The 27,089-nt window shown below is 38.7% G+C and overlaps 1 protein-coding gene across 1 annotated transcript in view; it reads left to right on the top strand.

Annotated features, from left to right (window-relative positions):
- The window catches only part of ARID1B (AT-rich interaction domain 1B), a 323,199-nt gene that overhangs the window by 77,858 nt on the left and 218,252 nt on the right, over positions 1-27,089 (top strand). The window contains exons 4-5 of the mRNA XM_027632627.1: positions 1,752-1,898; positions 20,869-20,979. Of these exons, the coding sequence (XP_027488428.1) occupies positions 1,752-1,898; positions 20,869-20,979 (258 nt within the window). The remainder of the gene's footprint in view (positions 1-1,751; positions 1,899-20,868; positions 20,980-27,089) is intronic.

Below are 27,089 nucleotides of genomic sequence, written 5' to 3'. Positions count from 1 at the left end.
TGATCTTTCGCTTTGTCACCATCCTGTCAACTGGACATCCCAAGTTCTCTTTTTTCTTTTTTCCAGAAGCCCATATTTTGCTGTCAGGATATCTTTCCTTTTCTTCCTAGTGTTACTAGGAAGTTACTAGTGTTACCCAGATGGACCACAACATAGGTTTCTCCTCAGCATTGCCTAGGAACCAGTCCAGGCTCTGTGACCTTTGCAGCTGACGGGCAAATAACCATGTGGTCTTCTGTCAGATCCCAGACTCCAGCTGTCTGTTTGCCTGATGATATTCCAACACGCCCTTCTTAGTTTGCATTATAAAGGCCTCATTTATGCATCAGCAGGGAGAGGCTATTTATCAGAAAGGGTTGCTTTGGTCACAGAAAAATCTAACTGCCTGTGAAATGATGGTGAAAGAAAACAGAAGCGCAAGTGAAGAGAACAAGTGCAGAAGTGGGGTTACAGCACTGACCTTAGGAGTTAGCACGGCCGGCTTCTGGCAGAAGTAATAGAGCAGATCAAGTTGTGGTAATAAAAACAGCCTAAACAGGCATTTAAACTTGACTTTGTATTATTACTGTTATCACCCAGCAAATACTACTGTATTGTTGAATTAACGTAGTAAGTTAACATTAGGTAGAACAGGTATGTGTTTATGTGTTGAGTAAACAGATTTATCTGTCTATCAGAAACTTGGTGGGAGCAGTTCAGAGATGAAAGCATTTCAGATGTGCTCGGGTATCTGAGACACTTGCTTAGGGCAGGGATGTGCAGGACCAACAGGTCCATTCTAGAAGAGAGAAGTCCTGTGCTGTCTCTGTCATTTGTCTGAAAATGATACTAAATTCCAGAGTGTGGGGAAAAGCACAGATACATAAAATCGGGGCAATATAAACACAATATCAGGAGTATGTTAGAAGTGTGCTCTTTCAATTATCTCAAGAAAATGGCAGTGTCTGTTGATACAAGACTTACATACTAAACTGATGTAGAAAACTCCTCTGACATTGTAATTGACTTGTTTTTTGTTCTAACTTAAATTCTTGGTGTATGTGGGTTCTCAGTATTTGATACATGTACTGATTGGTGTGTAACAGGTTATTTTGTGTTGCACTGGTGTTTTGTTGTTATTTTTAAAAAAATATATATCTTAGTAGGGGGGAAGGAGATTGAGAGAGATTGAAGTTGGTGAAACCAAAATCCTGCCAAACCCCAAGACTTTTGTGTAAGGCTTAAACACACAAACACTAAAAACCTGAGGGTTGCAGGCAAAATATGTAATAAATATTAGTACTGGGTTGCTCAAAAAAAAGAGACAAAAAGTGTTTACCTTTCAATGTGTATTTTAGAGTTCTACCTTTTTTCCTTTTTTTTTCCCAAATTATGCTTTTGGATCAGTGCATCAGAATGATTCCTCTGTTGATCTGCCTCAGTAGTGTGCCCATGGAGAGCAAACATTTAAAATAAATGCTTCTGTATTTTAAGGCTGGGCATTACAGGATTGTGATGTTCTGAAGCACAGCATTTTCCTTAGAAGTTGTTCCTGAAAAGAGTAACTATACAGAGCACTTGGGCTTACTCCTCCTGCTCAGGCAAGGGGCTGTAAGGGCTCGCATTAACTGCTGAGTAAGAGTGGGACCACTGGGTCAGGTGTATAGCTCAGGATACCCCTTCTGATGAGGTTGCCGTACAGATGTGACATAGCTTGATTCATGTCCTTCTGTTTCAACTCATGCATTTGCTTTGCTTGGCTCTTCCAACAGATCCCGCCTCAGTATGGTCAACAAGGTGTAAGTGGCTACTGCCAGCAGGGCCAGCAGCCGTACTACAACCAGCAGCCGCAGCCTCAGCACCTGCCGCCCCAGGCACAGTATCTGTCGCAGGCTCAGCAGAGGTACCAGGCTCAGCAGGTAAGTGCTGTCCTCTGCTACTGACAGTCGCCCCGGAGGTGGAAGTGTAAAAATGATCTGTGTGACATGAACAAAACCCACCCCTTACCTTTTTGAGGGAACAGTGTTAATTAAATAGCAATAATGAAATAATAAATTAAGCAAAATTAAATAAACATGGAATCAGACCATATCCTTCTGAAGAGTCTTTAGGGATGTACACACAAATACAGACACAATTTAAGGCTTTATTTCATATAAGGCCACTGTATATACCCTAGCAACTATTAATTTTGGTTTCATAAAGAAGTAACAGTTTCTTGATGAAATGTCAGTGGAGGCTGGAGGGTTTTTTTGCTTTTATTTTGTTTTCCCCTCAAAGTCAGATGTTGTTGAGAGCTCCTGCATCTAACGTGGTCACTACTGTTTTGGGTTTTTTGTTACTTCATTTGAGAGTAGATGAGTTCAAAGCATTTCGGAGCTGCTTTGTCAAGGGAACTTCGTAAAAGATATTTTAAATGGATATTACAGCTATTAATTTCAATGTTGTCAGTTTGCACATTGAGTTAGTGAAACTGCATAATTTGATATCCATTGCTGGTTTTGAATTGTGCTTTATATATTAACCATTAAAATTAATTTAAAGTGATTCTGTTTTTAACTGAGATCAGAAGTGATAGTGTACGGGTCTGGTTCCCAGAGCTTGGAAAAACACTCAGATTTTAGATGCTGAACAAAATGGATGTGCGTACCTGATGCAGTTGAACGTGTAGGCTCAGTTCTGTCTGTAGTCTCAGGTCTGTTAATCACGGAGAGGTGATTTGGAAATGGAAGGATGAAACTAAAGCATACTCACCATCCTGGGAAATCTAACAAAAGTGAGTTGCTCAAGATTGGGTATTAGTGGAAGCATCAGCACTTGCTGCAGATCACTGGGGAATTCTGTCAGGCATGGCTGATTAACATTTTGGGATAATGCTAGTGCAGTGTAGAAATCTTAGCTTGAAATAAAAATAGTGTGTAAAATAAACTAACAAAAGATGCTGTAAGTGGCAATGATACTGGAGGCTCCCCTCCTTTGACTTTAAAATAAAGCTATGATAATTTCACTGTGTAATTACATGTTAATTTTTCTTCATCTACATTTTAAAATTCCATTGAGAATAACTTTTTTCATTAAAATGCTGGATGGTTTATGAAATAGAATTCTTAATTGTATCTATGATATTCTTGTAAATGTCACCACTTTCCATCTTTTGGATTATATGTAACTGCAACTTTAAAGATTACAGTTGTGTCTTTAAATTTAATTTTCTCCCTTTTTACTTTGCCATTAAATGCTTGATTTGTCTATGACTTGAAAATACTGTTCATAAGCATCTTGGTAAAGTCTTGGCAGATAAAGTCCTAGTAATACAGCCTATGAGACAGAAGAAACACAGCTGCTCCAATGTCTACATATCACAGTTTGTGAAATTGAAATGGGTTTTTTTGCTGTCTTGGACACCTCCTCATTTTAAATACTGTCAGTTGAGTGGATTGAGTATTTTGGTTTAAAAAATACACAAAACATACCAACTATATATAGGATTTAAAGTATAACAGGGTACTGATTTATCTGTTGATAGGTATTCCAATTACATAATTTTCTCTCACAGCTGGTAAAGTGAAGGTTTGTGCAGTGAAGTGAGAGGTATCATAGAAGGATAAAGGCAAAATTAGAGTAAAGCCTTCCATATATTTTGGACTTCAGAGAACTGGGATGAAGAGAAAGGTGAGAACAGATTCACAGGTAGAAGATACCAGCCTCGATCTAGCCAAAATGACCCTGTGATTAGCTCAGTTGGTTAGAGCATGGTGCTGATAACACCAAGATCATGGGTTTGATCCCCATATGGGCCACTTAGTTAAGAGCTGGAGTCTGGCCTTGTGGGTTCCTTCCAACTCAGAATATTCTCTTGATTCTGAAATTTCTTTTTTGAGGATTTTGCAGGAGAGTCTAAATCCAGGCTCCAAGGGTAATACAGGTATCTGAAGAAGGTCAGTAGGCATTTTTGCCTCAATCTGCAAGTTGAGATTGATGCCTTAGGTCCTCACTAATACAGCCTTGCAGTTGATAATCCTTAGTTGTAAGAATTTCACCTGAATTCTTGATTGTTTGTGAATGTCTGTTTTCAGTAGTGATCAGCCTCTTAAAGTTTGAACTCTGATCCCAGGTTCTCAATTATACTGGTTTTTTTCCTGGAGTATCTGTGTGTAGATGGGACTATTTTGTATAAATAATAAGTAGTCCCAAACACCTTGGGGCTTGCATCTTTCCCTATCTCCAGATAGGTTCCATTGCTGCTCATCCCCCTGTCTCAAGCCAAGTCATGAGGTGAACACTTCCTCTCTAATGTTTCTCTGTAAAACCTCACCACTGTGTGCTTTTCCATTCTTTGGGAACTGCTAATCTAGAAACCAATTCCTGACACAAGAAAATTGAAGTCAATACTTCTGACACTTCAGCAACAGTGTTCTTTATCTGATGATAATCTGTAGCATAATTACTGTCAAGTGGCAGCCAGTGTACAAAACAAAAATTAATACCAGAGTAACAAAAAAGTTGAGAGCATATATCAAATTCTTCTGCTGACAAAAAAAAAAATTAAAAACTGTCCTTATTTAAGCATACATGTCTCTGCTTATATGAGACTGATTACCTTTCAAAAATAGTTAAAAAATTAGAATTTTTATGATTAGAATTTTAGCAAGAGAAATAGGAGTAGGTACTCATACAGTCTTAGGAGCCACTAAGTGGGGGAATGTGGGTGAGAGCAGAGCCAAACTTATCTCTGGGGTACACTGGAAGGACAAGAGACAGTGGGGACAGACTGGGAAAAGGGAAGTTGCAACTTGGTAAAAGAAAAAAAGCCCACAAACCTGAAAATGAGAAAACACACAAAATTCCAGAGAGACTGGAATTTCCATCCTTGGAGAAATTCAACTAGACGAGGCCCCCAAGCACCCTGTTCTTGCTAGACTTGCTTTGAACTAGAGGTTTGACGATATGATCCCTCTCTGAAGGTCTCCTTGAACATATGTGATTGTGTTGCTCTAACTTAATACTGGCTTTATACATTCTAAATACAGGATAAAAATAAACTACAGAATCATATATTACCTGTTGCACCAGGTGGTGTATCTTTCTTATTTCTACTCTTAAAAATATCAGTACATCCTGTTTATATAATCCTGTCAATTAGGAAACCGAGGTAGTCTCAGTCATACAATCTGTCATCCTTTCTGTCTGTCATCCTTACTTGTGCTTGCTTTTTCCAGCTTGCAAATGAATTTCCTTCATGTTTTATATATTCTTCATTAACTGTTTTTTTGTCTTTCTATACTGATTTTGTGATGTAAGTGTGATTAAACTGGTTTTACTTCAGGATGGAGAATGGAGATGCCAGATTGGAGAAAGAGGGCTTCTCTAATTTGCCTTCTTTTCCCTACTGTATTTTCTTCATTTCCCTGGTAGATTTATGTCAATCTACTTGTTTTGGAGATTATAAAGCAGAAAGTAGTGTTTATTCTGGCTGGATGATGGACTTTTTCTCGCCACTGGTTTCCTTTTATGTAAAACCCTGTAGTGTGATGTTCTGGGTATTCTGTTATGGGGAGGAAACTGATGCAAAATTTCTTACAGATAATATTTTATTTTTGCTCTTTTAGACAGAATGTGAGCAAGCTCCTGCAGTCAGGTATAACTCTGTGTTGTGCCTTAGAATTGGTACTCAGCTTCATTTCTCAGACATTGTGGAAGTATGAAACCATTGCTGCTTTTCCTTGACTCACTTGAATTCAATATGCAATCTTGTCTAATAAAAGTAAACAGATAAAACAATTTCTGGGACAGTTCCAGTGACTTGTGACTTTCATTCTTCTAATAAGCATAGAGGGGAAGGAGGAGAATGGGATTTGTTTGAATGTTTGAACTGTTAAGTTGTTTAGATGTTTGTTAAATTGATTGCATGGTGGGCAGAAAGGGAGTTTCATAAGAGGTGATTTGACAGTAATACTGGCACAGTTTACTGTAGAGCCATATTGTAAGCCAGCATCAGTCATCCCCTCTTCATATCAGGAGCCTGCTGTGTAAAAACCATTAAAGGAAGAGCTTTATTTTAAGCAAATTTATTGCAGTAGCAGATTCGTTGATCATTAGATATTGTAGATATTGCCAGTAGATGTAGATACTGCCTTTTTTTTTTTAAACTTCTTTTACCTTTATTGCTCTTTAAAAGAAAAAAGAGAAAGAAAGATGTGCTCCACTACTGTGGTGTTGCCCTTGGCAGGGTTTTTCATCTTGAAATCGCATATAAATGAATAAATGCTTCAGTTGTTTTTGCAGTTTTAAATATTTTGCCATAAGTAGAAGTGATATTTTGCTCAAGAATGTCATGTAATTGCAAACTTAAACTGTCATCATTAAACATTATTTTGTTAAGATAGTGTGATGTATATTTTTGGTTATTATGCTTTCCTGGCATTACAACTGGCTTGTAAACAGCCATGTTTATATATTTTCTTGTTTTATGTAGCATGTGTTCACATGTATTGAGATAGGATCATGCCTTTGAGCTTTATTGTGTTTTTTTATGAGTTGGGACCATATCGCTTTTTCACAGATAAAATGGATCTGAAAAATAGTTATGGTCTCACTCTTAGTTAAACAAAAGTAATGATTTTATTCTACACCCGCTGCTGTTACTCTGAATGAAGCTGTCCTTTGTTTTACACATTTCTGGAAGCTTTCTGCTTGCAAATTTCCAGAACAGAGTGGGATTATACATGCTGATCCCCTTTCTCACGTGCAGGCATGAGATTAAGAGGGGAAAAAGTGTGGCAGGTCCTTGAGGTGGAGCGTGCATGTGCCCTTTTCTGGGGCATTGGTCCTTCCAGTTAACTGTTCACAAAGTGGTTTTGTGTGTGTTCTTACTTCATTTTCTTGTGGTTACTAGGGGTTTTTTTTAAATGCCTTAAAGGAACAGTCCAGTAGTTCAGGCTCAGTCTTTACTCTACTTTTATGTAAAAGGAGAAAATGTTTTATGAACAAGCAAGCAAGGCTCCCTCACTGTCAGGTTTTATTTTAATGTTCTTAAAACTGGCCAAAACCTTGTTTGTCCCCCACTATAATACATAACCTACTGATCTTGGCGAGATATTTACCAATGCAAATTGTGCAGGATGAATAAACAGTAGAGTAACCGGTGGTTTTATTTTCTGAAAGTGGGCCAGGGAGACGAACACAGTTTGAGCCAGCAAGAATCTGTGACTCATTTTAGTAGTCCCAGGTAGAAAGGCATCCAAAGTAGGAAGGCAGTGTACGTGAGAAGGTGGGAAGCATCTCTGGTGACACCTCAGTCAGTGTCTCCAAGCAGAGGGTTAGGGACCACTGATACTATCGCAAGGGGCTGTGACTTCTCTCCATTTCCCTGAACTGGGATCGATGGTTGGAACTAGTCTCAGTTGCAAGACTGAGATGATGATGAGAACGTTCTTTCATAGACATCTGTTTCGAGTGTTGAATCAGTGCAAGGTAGGACAGCTAAAACAATTCCTAATTTGAAACAGTCTATGAAAATGTGAACAAAATGTGAAACTAATTAATCTGTTTTCATGTCCAAGCTGTAAGACTGTCATGAAAACAGAACAAATTGTATTGTGGCAAAATGCATCAAATTATTAAAGTGATTTTGGTACAATGAAGATGAAGGATTGTTTTTTAATTCAGTGTGAGCTGCTAAAGTTCTTTTAACTGTATAGCAAGCAGCATGTTAATTAACATTGTCAAGCTGTTTTGGGGTATAACACTATACAAAAATGTATGTTAGGAATAACTGGGATACATGCAAAAACCAAATTCACTAGTAAGTAATACAGACAGTCCTCATTGAGTCCAGATTTAAGTTGTGTACCTCAACATAATTACTCTTTATAATAAAATCTTCACTCGTAAGCTACTAGAAATTGGCACAGAATTAGCAGTCTGTACTGTATGTAGTTTAGTCTCAAATCCTGCAGAATTTAATTTAAACTTGTTTTAAGGAGTAACATACAGATGCTTATGTCTTAAAGTTATAATAAAAATCATTTGTCCTTCTGTCCTTTTAACTTTTGTGTCTGTAATTATCTACCACTAGATGAGTGGTTGCACTTAATATTTGTTGTGTTATGAACCACAGGAAATCTGGAAAAGAAGAAGCTTGTATGTTAATCTGACATTTGCTGCCAGGCATATAGGAAAGCATTCTTTGTGGAAGCTGGTTATTACAGTTATATGAGAACTCATAATCAAATTTAATGTTCAGAAGAGATTGTTGCCTGCCATCAGCAGCAGCGGCTGACACCACTACTTGTTGTGTACCATAAAACCGTCATGGCTTTCATCCTCTCAGGAACAGAGATGCCTAGCGCTCAGTGTATACTCACACTGTCTTGAAATGCTGGACTTGCTTTTAGCTTAGAAGAAATTGTATTCTTTCCCGAGTAAAGAGGTACAGGGGAGAAGTGGTTCCTTTAAAACATTCAACCCCAGATTTATAACACTAAGAACTCATACAGATACATACTTCTGCCAGCCTTTTCAGCCTCCTTTATGGGTTGAAACTAGAAACAAGGAACACCAACAGTGTAACTTTGTGTGAAAACATCCGTTTTGGTATGCTGAACCTTCTGTTGCCAGCCTACTTCAGAGAGGTCAGGTAGATACCAAAAGGCAGAGCACAATCTTGACTTCTCACATCTGTAGTTAAAGCTTGGCTGGATTTGGGGCGAGCAGGGAAGGGGAGCCAGTTTTCAGCAACTGTCTTCCAAACTCACACATCATGACTTAAATCCTGGCTTCTAGACAAGCCACGCGTGACCAGCACCTGCTGAACACCAAAGTGACCTAAAAACTGTTGAAATACTTAAGAACCATACTGATCTTGTGCATAAAAGTGATTTATCCTTTTTGAGCCTTTCTTAAGCACATGATATTTTCATGAAGGGCAAATGATGTTTGAACCTGTGTAGGTTCAATGGATTGAATTCTTTGCCAGTTAGAGTTCTGCTTTTATCAAATTGTATTTCATAATCATGATACTGCTAGGATAGCAAATAAGTGTTAAGCATAAGGTTATTTATCTGTGTGTATTATTCAGCTCAGGAGTTCAGTGAAACTGTGACTCCTGTTGTGCTACAGCTTTTCCCAGTAGTGGGAATGGCTGATTATTGCCCATCTGGGGACTGCTCTATTTGCTTAGCATTGCTTATATCCCTCCAGGAAATGTGTTGAACTTCTCTCTTTTTTCAGCGATTTCTCTCTATATTTATAAGATTATAATAGGTGCTGTCTTGTCAGACTTGGAGAATAATCTTCCAGAGCCAAGTAGCTACCAAGAATAGAGTCAGGCAGAAAAAGCAAGTATAATTGTCTGTAAACTCACACCTGAGCACAAACACAAAATTGAGGGCATAGCACAGACCAGCACTCACAGCAGTGCAGGCTTATTTTTGCTGAAGGCTTGTTGACCAAACCCAGAAATCTGAATTCAGATTTAGAGAAGACTTTCTTGGCCCTATTATTTTAAAGAGAGTGTTTACAGACATGGTGATCAATTTATGCAAATAAAAATCCAACTCCAGTCTGTTAGGTCTGAAGTTGTTAAAGTTAGCATGTTTAATTACCCATTACACATATCTGTCTTTGTAGTAACTTGGATTTGTTAAGTGAATATTACTGGGAAAGGAGAAGTACTTTATCTTGCAAAGTGGTACTACTGTTCATGTATAAAATGTAGCAAACTTGTTTATACGTCTGTTTTATAATCTGCCAAAGGACTGTCAGTGAAAGTATTTGTTTGCCTTGGAGTTGTCTCAACAACTGTATGTCACCTTTGGTTTAAAGTTCCCTCATTTTAGTTAAACATTTTCGCAGTATGTGTGTTCATCTCTTAATGGCTTTCTGCTGAAAGCAGGCTTTTCCATTTGAAGGAGGAATTTTGAAGGTTGGCTTTCTTCTCCTGAGAAACCAGCAAGTGCACCTCTTGAGGCATCTGCTGCTGATGGGGGTTTGATGATATCTGACCGGATAGTCGGAGGAGATAGGTCAGAGCATGCTGCAAACCTGTTTGGCAGGAATATTCATGACCACCTGTACCCTGCTGGTTTTTAATTTTTATTCCCATGTTTTTGTATCTTTCTGAACCTGGCAGACATATTGCAGCTCCTGTGCTTTTAAGTGCGCAATGCTGAAAGGCCTGAGTCCTGATGATTTTTTCATGTACTAAAATGAAGTTAGCGTACAATATAATAAAGAAACTCTGGCAATAAAAGCCTCCTTTCACCTAAATTGGAAAGACAGAAAACTTAGTCTGGGAGGAAAAGGGAAGTCCTGTTTTGCTCCTTTATTTTTAAGTGGTCAGTTACTTACATGCAATTAGTTTGTAGATTTAGCAGGCAATGTCCTGTGTCTGTAACAAAAATCTCTGCGAAGCATTCTAGTGCAAAAGGTGGGGATGCTGAATCATTTCTTCAAATGAAAAGCTTCGGTATTTATAAGTAAATAATCCTGAAAGGAAACATTTTTCAGCTCAGCTTCAAAAACTATGTAAAATCTACCATGGATTTATTATGTTATACTTAGAGAAAAGTCTTCTTAATGAGTTTAGAAATACAGTAAGATACATGTGTTCAGATGTATTTCTCAAAGTTATCAAATCAGTGGTTTGGCTTTTATCCATAAAGTGTTATTGTTTTTGTTATGATGGTGGTATTATTTAAAGTTTCTACGTTCTGATTTCTCTCAGTATTTAAATCACAGAAGGTTAATTAAAGGAGTTCTTTATTTTACAATTGCCTGGGAATATTAACCTCACAAAGCCTGCATTAAATCAGCGAAGTGACAGAATTGCATTTGCTTTATAAAATAACTCTACAAGAGCAAAGACAAAGCCTTTTATAGTTCAGTGCCATTAATTGCTTGGCATTTAGATATTGGCATAGGAGTCAATTAATTAGCTTGATAGTAAAACTATTGGAATGCAGGCTGATAAAAACTATTTTGTTACAGGAGATTAGTGATCGTAACTATTGTTGCTCCTCTTACCACTCTCCTTATTACTCAATGCTGGTTTTCTTTTAATGTTATTCTGAGAGCTAAATTAATATCCCAGAAATAATTTTATGCATACCTTTGAAATTTGGCAGTAAGTTAAACAGAATAGTGAGTTTATCGAAAGATACCTGATCATGTAATAGTCATGTATTTTATGATTCGTTAATCCGATGGCTGTTCATAGACAAAGTTGTCTGCATGAATGTTTTAGAATATAAAAGCACAAATCCTGTTATAAGAAAAACTCTACAATGCAAATAGAATAGCATTTAGAATTAAGTGATCATGTTGTCAAGTCTGAAAAGTACTACTTAATCTGTTTGGTAAGGGTTTTTTGGTGATGTGCTGGGGTTTTTTTTGTTGTTGTTTGGTTTGGTTTTGGTTTTTTGTCGTGTTTTTTTTTTTTTTTTATTTATTCCTGTATGAGCAGTATATATTCCAAATTTTAGTGGTCTTGTAAATTACACCTCATGGCCAGTTGCAATATAGCAGTATTCTCTTATGGCCTTTAAATTAATATACATTGTTTTCCACAGAGGTAAGAAAATAAGTTCGTTGATATTTCCTGGCATAAAATTTACCACTGCATTTTTCTGGCTGCCTGTGTTTTCTTTAATAATTGAAGATGTTCAGTGTACATATATTTAGTTTTATTTTCTGTATTTTGCATTGGGATTTTGTTGTTGAGACAATGTATTATCTGAATATAGACCAGCATATATTTTATATGTATTCATTATCCTTTCCAGTATTTCCCTTTTACTGCCGCCTTCTCCTACTGTAGTAGAATTTCGAATAGATTTTGGAGTGTGTAGCTGAATTGGTACAGGGTGTTTTAGTTGTTGCAATCAGATACGTACAACAAAGAATGAAATAGCAAATTGAAATAAATAAGATACCACTTAAAAAACAAGTTTACCTTTACATGTTGACAAAACTGTGCTTGGTGTTTATGTTGCGGGAGATAGAACAACTGTTGGTCTTGGTGAGCTGTCCCTCAATAAATCAAGTTCTGTAAGAGCACAGTCTCTATGTCTTCATCGTGCTTATCCCTGATTGCCAAGGAGCTGTCTTTCCACATGCAGGTTTTTAGGCACAAGGCTAAATAACCAGCTATATGTGTTTGGATTTTGAGTCTCTGCCTACAGAATTCATGAAGATTGTCCTCTTTCACCCTCACAAAAAAGAAGAGGATAATTTTAATATAATAAGGAGGGGATTAATATATAAAGAGAGGTCACTTTTAATGAAAGTCACTCTGTTTTCCTTGCTGTATTAAAGACTATTCAGTGGTCTGTTCTCAGAGTTTTAAGTTTTCATCACTTCTTTCACTTGTTTACCACTCCCTTACTCCCTCCTCCTGGCACTCCCAGCACCAGTCCAGTTGGGAATGTTTTCTTTTGAGAAAACTGTGGTTGTGGTTATGGTGGTGAAGACTTTTCTACCTCAAAAGATTAAAGAAACAGTTTGCTGCTGTTGGTTTAAACTGGTGTATTGTGCAGTCCATTGAATTGCTCCTGCTGGTGCTGGATTTGAATTTTTGCACAGATACTGTGTGTTTTAACAGACTGCAGAGAAAGAGAGGATGGTAATGCAACTAATTCTCCACTTCCAGTAGTCCCAAAGGTAACATACTAACCCTTTCACATACTGAAAAATTAAGTTAACAGAAACAGTAGACACCAGGTGAGAATTACCTTCTTTACCAAGTTTATTACAGACTTTTTTGTATCTGAGCTTCGATTTCTTCTCCTATGATTGTACTGTTGATCAAATAGTAGGCAAATCTCATTTCAGTCTTCATTTTGAAGAGACCTCCATGTGTGAGTATTAGGGAGTAAGTTAGCAGGTATCACTGGACTGTGATATAAATGTCTATAATGTAATACAGCTTTGTATTTGAGGGATGGAGAGTAGGAAACAAACCTCTCCGTTCTTTTTTTTTAAATGCAGCCTCAGTGATGTTTTGCAGCCCTTCCTAACCAATTTGCAGGTTTTCATGAGCCTTTAGATGAAGTCCTGGCTTTTACCTCGAAGCACAGATACAGATGTGCCTCTAAGAAAACACTAAAGTAATGTTTCCCGGTCTCGAGTGAGGAGGATGTCTCATCCTTGGGTACCTAGCTCTATTAGCCTAGAGGTAGCAGCTGCTCTCGGTGCAGCTTTTCTCTTTATTCGGTAAGCTGGCTTCAGGCTTTCAGCTCTGCTGTAAGCTGCGGGCAGTGCTCTGACCTCATTTCTGCCAGTGAGCCGTATGCTTGGGAGAACTTCCTCGGAGGCGGCAGGCAGTCTGGGGCAGGCTGCTGCCCTCTGGGGCACAGAGCCCCCCAGCTCCCTGCTTCTGCAGCAGCCCGAGTTGAAACAAATGGCAGGTTTAAATCCTGCCCCTCTCCCACCTTTTGTCGGGTTGTTTAGCCGTTTCTTTGGGGTGCAGAGCTTGTTTCTCAGAACAGATTCCCATCTCGGGTCTGCTGAAGTGATGCATTCCTCCTGGAGTTTTAGGAAGAACTAGTGTGGCAGGGCAGGATGCTGGATGGCGCAAAATCTGTAAGTCATCACATTAACGTGGTAGTCTGTCCCAAGTGACTATAAAGAATAAGACATGCAAAGCTGGCCAGTCCTCCTTTTTTAAAAAAAACTTTTTTTTTTGTATGTTTGTTCTGTTTTGTTTTAAATATAGCTTTGTCAGTGAAAGGATGGGCAGGGGGAGGAAGGAGGGGTGTAGAAAATGAAAGTGTGGTTGGACTGTTGAGCCTTATATAGCTCTTTAGGAAAAGTCCAAAAAGCTCTGTAAACATGGGAAAATGCATGGAAATAAAATGCTCATTTTACCCCTCATTTCCAAGTTATATTTCTCAGATTACTACTTTGAATTCTCTCTGATCTCTTTATTTACAGTGGAACTTTACTTCCACTTTTTTGCCTGTAAAGGAAGAGCTGACAGCTGTTTATCAGGCTGTGCAGTGTGCAGCAGTCACATTTTAATACAAACATCAAACTCGCCTATTTTTCATGTGGCATGTTACAAGTATGACAGAAGAAAACCAGAAGAAATGTCTTGTTTCTGATTAAATCCACTATTGATATGCTCTGTGATCCATGGAATGCAATAGTGGTGAAAGAGAATAGCAAGATAAGGGTTTCTGAGAATGATTTCATCTTGGAGCTCTTCCTGCATCACTTGCTTAATGTGGGTCCTGGAGGCCATATAGACGAGACACATGTGAAAATGGACTAGAGCATTTAGGAAGAGAGACCCTTCTGTCTTGTTAGTTGGCCCAGATTACCCAATATGTGACTAGAAGCTATGTTGTCCAAACAACAAATCTCCCTGTAAGATGTGGAGAGCTTTTTTTGACCCTGTCTGTGTTTAAAATGTTTTAAACATTCTGAGGGAAAAACCTTCCATAGTTAGGTAATCTGACTTTCTAATAACTTCTGGAGAATTTTGATGGACTGACCATCAATAATATATTTGCTTACCTAAGTTTATTTTTTTGATCTTTTGCATCAACTGCTGCCTGCTATGTAAAGTGTATGGTTTTTTTCTTCCTTCTCCAGTTTTATATGGCTTAACTTGGATGTCATTGCATAATAATTGGGGTCCTGAAGGCAGAAAATTATGTTCCCATTGTAACTTTTTTTTTAAATTAGCTTAACAAAGGGCACCTAGGAAATAGTAAGTTTTAGAAAGAAATTGCAGATATCTTGGAAGGGAAGGTATTAATAACATTGAAGACAATGAGGTGTGTTACTGACAATGACTGGTCTACACTTGAGAGGCATCCAAACTGGCAGGTTTGCCAAATGTCTCCACATAAATGGGAGGATCTTCCTTTGAGGAGTTAGGTATGATTCCTGGATGAATTTCTCCTTTTGGAAAAGGAAAGGGGCTTTTTGCTTTGGCATGTTTATAAAGTTCTTCCCTTCCTCTAGTACCTGTAATGAAGATGAAGACCAAAACTAACTTGGTGAGGCAAAGTATTATCTTTGTTTCTGAGGACATGTTCCTGGCCTGGCTTGACTGAGGGCATACGATAACAACCTGAACTAGAAGCAGTCACTGCTTGCAAGTCCCACTGAAGCAACAGTCAGCAAACGGCATCAGCATATTGAGGTAGATGCCAGCCTGTTGGTTGCCATACTTCAGGACAGCTGCTTGCCTTGTCTCCATTGAGGTTTTTGTGGTAGAGGGTTGGTTTGAAATTATTTACGTACTCTGGTTGTGAACAGGGTTTATTCAGTTCATCACATAAACACAGACTAGCATGTTTAAGAGGATTACCAGACTACATTGGTAATCCACCTCCGGTGGTTAGCACTCTCCTCTTTTTTGTTGGTGTAATAGGTGCTGGGACCTACAAAACAATTTTTTTCCTGAAATCACCTGTTCCTTCTGTGCAGTAAGAGACATGCTTGCTGGTTTGTGCACAATGCTTTCCATCTGCAAGATAGCAATTTTCTTTTCTTCAAGGCTTTTAGGTTTTCTTGTTTTGGTTTTTTTTTTTCATTTCTGATTCATAAAATTCAAGACACATATATATGCATTTCTTCTTGACCCAGGATCTTCTGCAAGAGTCCATCGACAAACTGCAGGTCTTCTGCAGACAATTTGTCCAGGATTCAAGCAAACCTCTCTGCTCTTTTGTCCCTAATGGATCGTTCCCCACAGGGCTGCTTGCGTGAGACTCAGTGTTGCCTGCGCCCGTGGGCGTAACATTTTTTCTGAGTGCAGCCTTACCTACAGTATTCCTTTAACAGGTTGGCTGTCCTTTGTTGTCAGTTTTGTGCTGCCAGAGAGTAAACAACTTGGTAGGTGACATGTTAGGTATTAGGGTTGGGCTAGAAATTGGCTGTTTAGGGATATGCCACCATTCTGGTAAGTAATTTTTTTCTTTATTGTAGCCTTTTTGTGCAGAAGGTGGAAATAGTGGAGGAGTATTGATATGTATTTATCTACACAGAATAAACAGATGCTTGTTTAAGTCATAACAAGGAATGTCCTTCTATAGCCCCTAACATATCACTTGGCTTCTTTACGTTCAATAGTATTCCATCATAGATAAGTAAAATAATCTCTTATTGTAGGACTGTGCAGTCCTCCTGGCTGCTATACTGGGTCCTAACTTCCATTCTCGAGTGCTCTGGGGGACTGGAAGAAATTTGCTTTCAACTGTGCTGTTGTCACGTTGCTGTAGAATTTGCTGCTCTCACACTTGAAGTCTTCTAAGGATCAACCCACTGAATCAAGAAGATGAGCTAAAATAGTTTTAATGAGTTTTTCAAGTTGAAGTCTAGCATATTATTTTCAATAAATTATTTTCTTTCTATTTAACCATCATGGTACTTATCTTCCTGGGTGGTCATGTTATCCCTCTGAAACTCACTGCAGTAGAAGTGGATGAAGCCTGAATAATATTTCTCACCCAGCCCTTCTTTAAATGTGGTTTTCCCTCAAATAGTAATATTTTCCCTATGCCTTCATTTTCTATTAAAAATAATCTAAACTATTTAATAATTAGATTTAGTCGTCTTCGGAAGATCTTATAACAAATGTGCATTTCATCTACATGGTTTCCAGCATTATCAGTGCAATATTCATTCAGGTTTGCAGAGAACATGTCAATGTGGACAGGCTTGCTTCTTTTAGGATAGGACCAGCTAGAGCATGAAAGCATGACACTAGTTAGCATTGCACATGAAAAAGGGAAAAGGTTGTCTGTCAGTGGCCTGCTCCAAAGTGGTCTCAGTGTAGTTGACTGCTGCAAGTGTGGAGCCAGGCTCATGGCTGGCTGCTGCCGAAGGAGGGAGATTTCCTTCCTTTCTTGCTTACCCAACCCTTCCTGAGGCCAGTTCTACTCAGTAACCCATGATAAAGCTGGGGGAAAGGAGTTACTTACCTGGCAAGTTTTAACAAACTTAACACTACTTAACAAAGTGGTCTAATAAAGACCACTAATACAAAGTAAGGGATGTGTGTCCAGCTGGAAGAATTGTGGGAGGCAGGACCAAGGAGCCTTTGACTTTATTGTGGGCCAGTACATAGGTAGGCTCACTCAGTCGCTTTAAACCTCTCTGGTAGTGAAATCCCACACCAGAATTAGAGACTTTGAAAGTCTGTAAGATGAATACAGTAACAAAGAATAAGAGGGAAGAAAATACCCCATTTCCTCCCTTACTCCTCAGACTTCACAAATCTTGAGCTCCATACATACCACAATTTGCAGAAGAAGCTAAAAGTGTATGTGAATAGGAGGTGAATAACTAGTCCTGGCTCTGTGGAAGATAAGCAGTTTGTTGCTGTTATTAATATTACCACCCAAATATAATAATTGTATATGGATAGATTTCTGAACAGCTTACCCAATACATGGGGTTTAGACTGTCTAATACTTTTTTTTTCTACCTGTTTCACAGAATAAATGTGTTTTGAAAAGTGTGAAAAAGTCTAAACGTCAGCTATTTTGAGTATATGCTTATGACTTGCTGATTATTTGTCCTTGTGCTTTTCTAAAATCTGATGGAGAAAACCCTGATTTTAGTTATTTTATAACTTTGTTGACAGTTTGTGCTGTAACAGCTATGATATGATTGGGTTTGTGCCCAGTTGGGAAGTTCTGAGTGGAAACTTGTAGCCTTCTGTTTATAAAAGCCTGGATTTCTCTCTTAAGTACATGAATTTTCTGTGATTCATAAAAAATCATAAGCTTTGCTTTGAAAGCCAATGTTAGTGATGGATGAAATACTGGGAGTCAAATGAAAAAAAATCAGGAATCCCAGTATCAGTGGGGAACTCTTCAGCCGTGACTTAGAACAACACATGGTAACATGTTCCTCTTCCCCTTATGTTCCCTCTGTTCAGTCCCTGATAAATCCATTCCTAGATGCTAGAAAGAAAAATGACCTTTGAAAGATGCAGGTGAGAATTGCCAATTCCATGCATTTCTTCCATGACAGACAATTTACCCTAATACTTACTTATCTCTCAAAATCTGTTGTAGCTGTTCTGTCATACGCTGCATATTAACAATATTTCCAAATGTGGAACTGAAGAAAGGCAGTAGGGATTTTCTCTCTTCTGTTTTTCAGTCAAAATGATACTAAGCACTATTTTCATTATGAAGCCAACCTCTTAGTGAAATGTGCTATTATTTAATCATTATGTTTAGTATATAAACGGACTGTTTTTATTGGACAATGCATATGTATAAACACATAAAATTATACACACAGTCCCATGCATATTTCATCCGGGAGATTCCCATGCTTGCAGCTTACTGAGAACAAACTGATTCTTTACTTCTCAAGAGCTGCTTTCCAAGTTTCCAGTGATCAACATATCTACACAGCTTTACGGAGAATGTAAGAATGAGTTTCTGATCTCAGTCCCATTTGGAATGCACAGGTGCCTGCATCATTAACAAACACTAATTTCTGCATGTTTCCAAACCTTATCTAGAATAGAGCAAATGGATTTGATTTTTTCCACAGTCAGAAAGAAGACTATAAAAATGTGCATTTAAAAATACAAAGGGTGTCATGTCTGAAGTTTTTAATGTGCTCTTCAGTGTGAGGAAAGACATTTCATACATAGTCTTCAAATACCCAGGTAAAAGTAAATTCCATTCAACCTGCAGTATTTCTCAAGAGAAAGCATGCTGTCTCTTCCCTCTCCTGCGCCACTGTCCCTGGAAATTTCAGTAGGAAGTAAGGTTAAAATCTTGTAAACCTGTGGGAAAAAATGCTTAGTACTTCATAAGGAAGTGATAGCTCTTGATTTTTCAAAATATAAAACACGTTTTGCTCCCTAGCAAATTCCTGTAGTGTCTGTTTGGGAAAAGGAACAATTGTGTTTCTACGATGACATCTCCTAAACTGAATATTCCATTTATCCTTTTTCACCACTCTTGGTATTTCTGTGTGGTTTTCTTGTTGTTGTTGTTTTGACAAGTGGTTTTAATTTGGTGTATTTTTTTAAGAATTAGGAAGAATGACATCGAATGCTGAACTGGAAGTTGAAATCTGGGGTTGCCAGGTTTATTATGAATGCCTGCGCAGTGACAGCCCCCAGCGTGCGTGAGCGTGGTGTGTGTGTGTGTGTGTGTATGTGCCTGCGCGTTTTTAAATAAAAAGGAAAGCAGAGGTTTGCTCATTTGTTTGCCTATTGTGAAGCTGTCCTGCACCTTTCTACTCCTTTGTACTGGGGTGAAGGCTGCTGAATGGAGGCCTTGTGCCATTTGTTGATTTTAAACCTCACTGTTAATCCACAGGAACCTGCTGGTGTGCGCAGCAGGAGAGCTGTGTGACAAGTGGAAATCTGGGCGGGGGGGAGTGTGGGGGGTCACAGGGGATAATAATCATTCAGCCATCAGCCTTTGTCACCCTTAAGCCTAATTGTTACCCTCTGCTGGTAACCACATTGAAGTGCTGGCCTTTTAAGTGTTTCTTGATTTTACTTGGCACAGGCTTAGGGATAGGATCATTTATTGCTGGGTTTATATCGTATCGGGTTTGTTGGGGTTTGTTTTATTAGCCCATTGAATTTTCTGCATCCCTTAAAATAATTTGGGAGAGTCCCAGATGGGTGGAAGGGGCTGAATGGAAACGGTACAGTTGTTAACAAATTTCTCTCTGTCAGAAGCTGGGCTAAAACCAGAGACAGAAAGCTTTCCTGCTCTGCCAGCCAGCCGCCTCCTGGAGTCTCTGCATGAGCTGCAGCTGTGGCTGTGGGCACTGGGCTGCCTGAGCAGCCCCACACAGGCAGCAGCAAGGTGATAGTGGGGTGGGGCAGAGGACAGCTTCCCCTGCCCCTTGAGCCTGCAGCACCCACCTGCTTTAGGTATCCCTGAAAACTGAAGGTCTGAGGATGGCTGAAGCAAGCTGAACTGGTAGTAAACTCGTGAAGGGGGGAGGAGAATTAAACAATTTAAAAACAACAAAGAAAAAGGTGAGATATCTTTTCTAGCAGTCAGGAACTGGTTCTTCAACTTTCCCTGCCAGAACACATGCTGAAGTCAGTACTGTGCTTTCTGTTGTTTTCCTTGAAGAAGTTGCTGTAGAAGCTGCTATAGTAGCTAAAATGAAGCCTGAATTTAAGGCTTTGCAATGGGCAACTATTTCTGTGTGTGCTGGAGGATGGGGGATGGCTCATGGAAGGTTGTTTTGTTGCTCCCCCCGCCTGTGTATGGTGGATGTTGTGTTAGGCCATTACCTAAGCCTACCTGGGCTCGTGTAGGGAGGAAAATCTCCATGTTACTGGTACAGGCTTTGGAGCTATTCTTGATCAAATATACTTGCCTTCTAACCCTTCAGATGCAGCATGCCTCCAGCAGATGCAGAGGCTGCATTGTGTGCTACAACCTGATAGCCAGTGTTTGAAAGTTGCGCCAGTAGCAGCGATGGTAAATCCGGGGTTGTTACAGGAGTCTGATTACACAGCGTGATTGCAATCTTATTTTCGAGTCTAGTCTTCCACCTGGCTCAGTACTTCATCAAAACGCCTGAGAATACACCTCAGAGTAGGATGAATGTTCATGCTTGCTACTTATTCTTTTACAGTAAAAGGGGGTTGTTTATATAAGAGGTTTGGTTTTGTGTGTTTCCCCCTGTTCCAGGGGTATGAGTCCCTGCTGGATGTTGGCATGCATCTCAGCTCCCTGGATTTCTTTACAAACAGCATATGTCATAGTGGTACCTGTGTGCGCTTGATATTTCTATCAAAAAGCTTTAACTAGTAAACACTTCTGACCAAAGAAACCATCATCACTCAGCTGTTATATTTTCACCCTTCTGTGATGTGTATTTAATTGTAATTGCTGAGTCAAGTTAATAATTCTTTCATAACTGTTATTGCAGGACATGTCTCAGGAAGGCTATGGAACCAGATCTCAACCCCCTATGGCACCAGGAAAGCCTAACCATGAAGACTTGAATCTAATCCAGCAAGAAAGACCGTCAAGCTTACCAGTAAGAAAATAATGTTTGTTTCGGTATTTTAAAATGAAGGCATTTTACGTAGCATTTCATTGTATCTCAGATGAGCAGATGAGAAATACTGAAAGAAGAAATCTTAAAGTTGATGAAAAATTGTTTTTAAAAATGTGAGAACTGACAGCTTGTATATGAGTGGTCTTTGCTTAGGCTTGTTCTGGTTCAAAGCAGCACTGTTTATGTACATGCATATTTTGTGCTTGTGCACACGTATATTTGTATAGAGGAAATGGACTGATTATTTTTTTTTTAGCTTTAGGAATTCCATACTTGCACAAACCAATCTGGTGAGGAGGAGGCTTTTTTCTGTACCCTTTTCAAATGTTTTCAGTAGATTCTGGTTTAGAATACTGTAACCAGGAATTATTTGCTCCAAACCCTGAGCAGTAATGAGATTGGCATGTTAATTCTGCTACTATCTATTACTACGGAAATGTAGAAGCAGGAATGACAGTGATACTTGGGCTAGGTTGATCTTTTGGTTAGGAGATTACTTTGTACTAATATTTCTTAGTTTTTCTGAGCTCTCCGCATTCTGCTGTGGGTGAAGGGACACAAAGGAATATACTTTGTGAAGACATTGCAGCTACTTGCATTTTTGAAGGTATTATTTCACTATAGTAGACAAAGTGGTTTGGGGATTTTCTTGTTTGTTGGTAGTAAACCAGTATGAATTTAAACCAACTAGAATATGTTCAGCTTAAATGATGAAACTATATAAACTTTATAAACTATGTGCTCTGGCTTGGAATAATGTATCATAAGCATATAGGATATTTCCTGCAGTTCAGTGGATATGTATTCATTTGCGGTTGGATCTCTCTGAAGAGTTTACCATATTAAGATACCAAATGTATTTGTGAAATCTGGTAGTATGGTGTATATTTTACCTCTGGCACATGGCACGATTGTAAATCCCTAAAAATAGGGAAATAAACATAGTATTTCAAAGTTACATCTTTGGCACCTAGGAGAGTGTATGTGCTACAAATTCTTTACATGACATGTGAGACATGCATGTCTCAGGAGAAGCTATGGAAACTGGTCTAAGAAGAGTACTAATTTGCTTTGAACTTAGTATTAATTTGACAGGTTTTCAGGAACCCCTTTTTAAACAGACTAATTTCTCTGAACAGGTCTCAGAAATGAATGCTGGCATTTACTTTAAAAATAGTAGCTACTGTGGACATTGAACTGTTTTGGCAACAACTACCTAGTTTAAAAAGCAGAGATATTAAAAGAGACTTTTAACCTCCCAGTTTTTCATGAACAGTGTTTATTAGGGTAAGGAGAAGTAAAGTTATTTATCAACTAATGTTCTGCTCATTTGCCTGTGTTTTTTCTCAAATAATTGTCCTACTTTTAATCCATGCTCTGTCCTATCTCCAGCATTACGATATCTAAGCAGAGTATTGGGTATTATCTGTGTCCCTGAGTGTTTGGTATATTTAGTAGCTCATAATTATTCTAGGTATGGATAAGCTGGTAGTATTAACAGTGAATGTTAACCATTTTGGCCACATAGCTTAAACTCTAAGTTGGTCTCAAATGCTGTTATTGAGACACTTCGTTACTGAAAAGCGTTGATGCATAACCAGAGAGCACTTTATATACTCAAAAACCCTGCTGTTTTCATATGGAGGGGAATGGAGTATATTATAATTTTGTATTTGGTTTTGGTTTTGGTGTGGGATTTTTGTTTGTTTGTTTTCTTTTTCAATCTAAAAACAACTGCAGTCCTTTGTATATAGAGACAAAGGCTTTTTTTGATCATGTCAGCAAACTCCCAGTCATCTTACATCCAAGGAAGATGTCTTAGAAATTAGGAATAATCCATACATTCAAGATATGGTGAATAAGATAAAGGCTTTAATATAAGTCTGTTTTGGGTGATGGCTTGACCATATATGAACATGGTGGGTTTTTTCCTGAAACAGGAGAGTTCTGTATTCTGTTTTGGACTGCTTATGAAAACCCTTTATCACTATCCCTTGTTTAGCATTCCTAGTTAGCTTCATTTTGGCATACTAAATATGGCTTCTTAAGCTTGTTTTCAAGGTAATGTGGTTCTTCAGGGTAGTAATCAGTAAGTTGTCTTTGTACAGTGAAGCTTAAAGTTATAGCAGTGGTGGTAGGCTTTTGATAAAATTTAGTTATGTTTTGTTTCATGGTATTCTGGTATTTATACTATTTGCCCGTTATCTTTTTATTTCTTAAGGGCATTGTGTAAAATCACAGCAGCTACATAGCAAGCTTATACAAGTGTCAAAAACCAACAAAAGAGATGTAATACTAAATGGTGAATGGTTTTCTCTGATGTGGCTTTGAAAAAGAGTTTCCCTTTGATAGATTCGAAGAGGAGCTGGCCACTTTCTGCAGCACTGAATGCTGGCTTGTGTCACCCTTTGGGGGGAGTTTTTTCAGCAGGTTTGTGACACAGTAAGCACAGCTAAACAGCTCAATAGTTGTTCCGTTTCCTTCACACATTGTATATAAAAGTCCTGGCATGAATGTTCCCATAAAGTTCAAAGCGGACGAATTTGTAATGTGGGTTGGTAACAAATGGCTACAAACAAAATATGGCTTTATTAGCTACTTCTAATGGCCTGTCAGATTCTATACAATGCTTGCTTTCCTTCTCCTAACTCCTCTGATATCTGGAGGGTTTGACCTGTGGATCTCTGACCATGTGGAGTCACTGAGAGCCCAAATGAAAAGTTGCACAGAATAGTGCTCTAAGCACTTTTGCTGGGGTCACAATTAGAAGGAAATCTCAAGCTTTTGAGAAAATGTGGGAGTTAGGTACTCTGTGAAGGAAAGGAAGTCATAAACAGAAACTGTTCCCTATTAGAGTAGAGGAATAAAGGGGAAGAGGCCTAAATGAAATTGTCTGGAGAACAGCTACTACAGAACATATTTATCAAGACTTAAGGGATAATAGTAAAATACACATTTCTGCTATTGTGAGAAAGCTAGAGCAGACAGGAAAAAAATTCCAAATAATACATCTGCAGGTTTGTTGTTGCGGTAAAGGAGCTTGTGTCAGCAGTAGGCTGTGTGTGTCTATAAAGACTAATCCTTTATTTTGTCTTTAATGAGTACGTTTGTAAATGTTCACATTGGATTGTGGTGATAGAGTGAGGTGCAGAAAACGTAAATTAATTTAATTTTTTTATTGGTATGAGTATTAAAGTCATTTCAGATAGGCATTGGTGGGTTTACTATTACTTTGTTTTGTTTTAATAAGGCCCTTTTTTTTTTTTTTCCCATTGTGCTTGTTTGAGGTGTGAGGTTGAATGGCCTATCCAGGGTTTCCATGCTTTTGAAAGACAGGTTTCTGCTAATGTTTTTTTGTTGCAACCTACAGGTAAAGTTCTGCGGCTGCTTTGAGCCATTTAAAGCCAGGGCAGCTGCAGTCCTGCTGTGTGCCCCACATCTGTGCCGTCCCATCTCCTCCACTGTCTTTCCTGGGACTGGCCAGTAGATTTGATTTGGGGAACTGAACCAGATGGGAAATAACCTCTCTGTTTCTGGATTAGTTTTTGACTGAATCACTGTGCAATTGTGTGGGCATCAGTGGTACCTCAGAAGAGGAGGTGGGAATCAGAAGCTGTGACGGGAAAGGGGACAGACAGTGGGGACCGGAGCAGCTTTGATTTTAGCCACAGCCTAAAGGACTGTATGATCTTGCTGGAAGGGCTTAAGATGCTGTTATCCTGTCGGCTGAGACATGGTGGCACAGCAGATCCCAGTGTTCACAACTGGGCCCTGCAGCAGTCATAGAGCCACAGACAGACAGAAGACAGTTCACTTCTTTTTGTAAGGTAAGTTTTCTGCCAGTTCCCATCCCTAAGCTGTTTTATGCAAGGCAATCCATGAGTGTAAGCATGGAGGTGTGAACATGCATGGCTGAAGGCCACGGTCAAGGTGGGCTTGTGCTGGTCCTCACCTGCATCCATGTAAACTGTAGGGAAAATGTGGCTTTAGTCTTGTAACTTGGGTTTATCTTGTGCTTACTGGAGGTCATCCAGTGTTGAAGGGGGAAGGTTGTATCTGGATTTGAGGGAATCACTATTCTACTAGATCATTCAGAATTCTGAGTTTATGGATTCATTCTGTAACATCACTTATTCACTGGGTCTTTCTATGGAGGCAGAGCAATTTCTAGGCAAAACAAAATAGCAGGCAGCAGTGAAGATAGAATGCTGCTTGTATCTTGTGCAGTGCTGTGATCTGAGAAGTTTGGTTGTGGTTCTACAACCTCTATAGTTGTACGAGCTTCAGTGCCAAGCAGATAAATTTTTTAAGATATCAGTTGCCTAGTTTCATTATGCTTGGCACTGTGGAAAACAGCACATCAGCAATCCCTTCCTGATTTTATTAAATACTTCATAGTTCTGTTTTACCTCATTTTAATGAACCCTGAAAGATGTTTAGGTGCTGGACAGTTTTTTCCTCTGGTTGACACACCTTTTTTGTTGTAGAAGGAGGGTACTAAATTAGATTTCAGAGGACCTCTGTTGAGAACTAGTAGTAAACTAAATTCAAGATTAGATATAATTGGCTCATGGAACATCATCATTTCATATGGATCTCAACAGGTGTAGGTTATGAGGAAAATACGTGGGATGGTTTGGGAGTCCACATTCTGTGTCTCACTTCTAGAATATGAAGTATCTGGGAACCCATCTCAAAAAACAGCACTCCCCAAACAATTAAACATTAATGGCTGAAGTCAATAGACAGGAAAACACTTCCCAGCATTACTTGAGCAACTGTGGTTTAGAGTTAGCAGGAGGTAACTCTTCTTTTCTCAGAGACTAAACTACTAGGATGAGGGACTCTGGTGACATTTATACTCAGCTTAGTCCAGTAGGCACTAATCATGATCGGGCTTGTGGATGCTACCATAATGTAAATATTGATTACCACTGTAGCCCTTCTGGTAAGGACAAACCAGTACTAAAAGAGAGCCTAGTGCAGCGACCTTCCTTTTTTTGTAATCCTTGTTGAATTCTTTGCAGGTAAGCAAATTAGAAAGCCTGATCTAAATTTAAGTACTATTTTAAAAATACAGAGTATTGCTTGTGATTTGAGAAGAAAGAGGAAAAAAATTCTGTAAATGGATTCTTTATAATTCTTGGGAGGCAAATGCTGTTGCCAGTTGATAGATGCATGTAGTACATGATAGCAAATCTGTCCTCTAGTTATTCGCATCTCTGCCTGAAAATATCTGTTTGGGAGTGTATTAAACCATGAACAAGAAAGAAATGCGAGTATGTAATATTTGTGAATTAAATTGTCCATTGTTTTTACATCAAGTAGGATAAAACTAGTATGCCTCTTTCCCACATTTCTTTCTCTTTTCTGCAATGTTGTAAGATAACTGAATGATCTTGTTTTCCTTTGTTTGGGTCAAGAAATTTTAGCTGAAAATTGTTACTCTGTGAAAGAAGATTATTGACTCAAAAAGCCTTCAATTTTCAGTGAATAACACTCCCACCCTCTAGCTTCAGGAACATGTGGTGCATGCATTCTATTTTAAAGTACAGACTGTAATTTAAAACTGAGGCAGTTTGATGCCCCACTGAACTTTGTTTAAGCCTGGAATAAAAGGAAAAAAGCTTCAAGTTGCAAAGAAGTGACTAAGCTATCTCAAAGGCTTTTCTTAGCCTTTATGCGCAGAGTTGGAAGAAGCTGCTATTTTTTCCAAGTCATTTTAATTCTGAATCAAGTGCAGCTGCTAAGGTTTTTTTTTTCTTCTTGACATTCCTTGTAATAAACCTGTAGGTAGAACCAGTTTCATAGGACACACAGAGACATCAAGTGTATGTATTTCTGTGTGTTTCTGAGGTGCCAAACAGGCTCTGTAGCTGCTGCAGGTGCACATACAGATTCCTTACGTGGCCTCCCATTTATGTCCTGCTGCCAGTCAGAATAGTGGGTCAAATGCAGCACTAGCCACTGCAGCACCACTGACATCGGTGATGTTATTGGGGGCATGAACTTTGTGTGTGTCGTTGAAAATCCTAGCCCACTAAATGTTCATTTTACATTTGGCTTCAGTTAAACCAGGATTTCATGTA

Source organism: Corapipo altera, unplaced genomic scaffold (genome assembly GCF_003945725.1).
Source record: "Corapipo altera isolate COAL_440 unplaced genomic scaffold, ASM394572v1 2b, whole genome shotgun sequence".
Classification (NCBI taxonomy): domain Eukaryota; kingdom Metazoa; phylum Chordata; class Aves; order Passeriformes; family Pipridae; genus Corapipo; species Corapipo altera.
The sequence above is the reverse complement of the archived record's forward strand: the minus strand, read 5'-3'. Positions and strand labels throughout refer to the sequence as shown.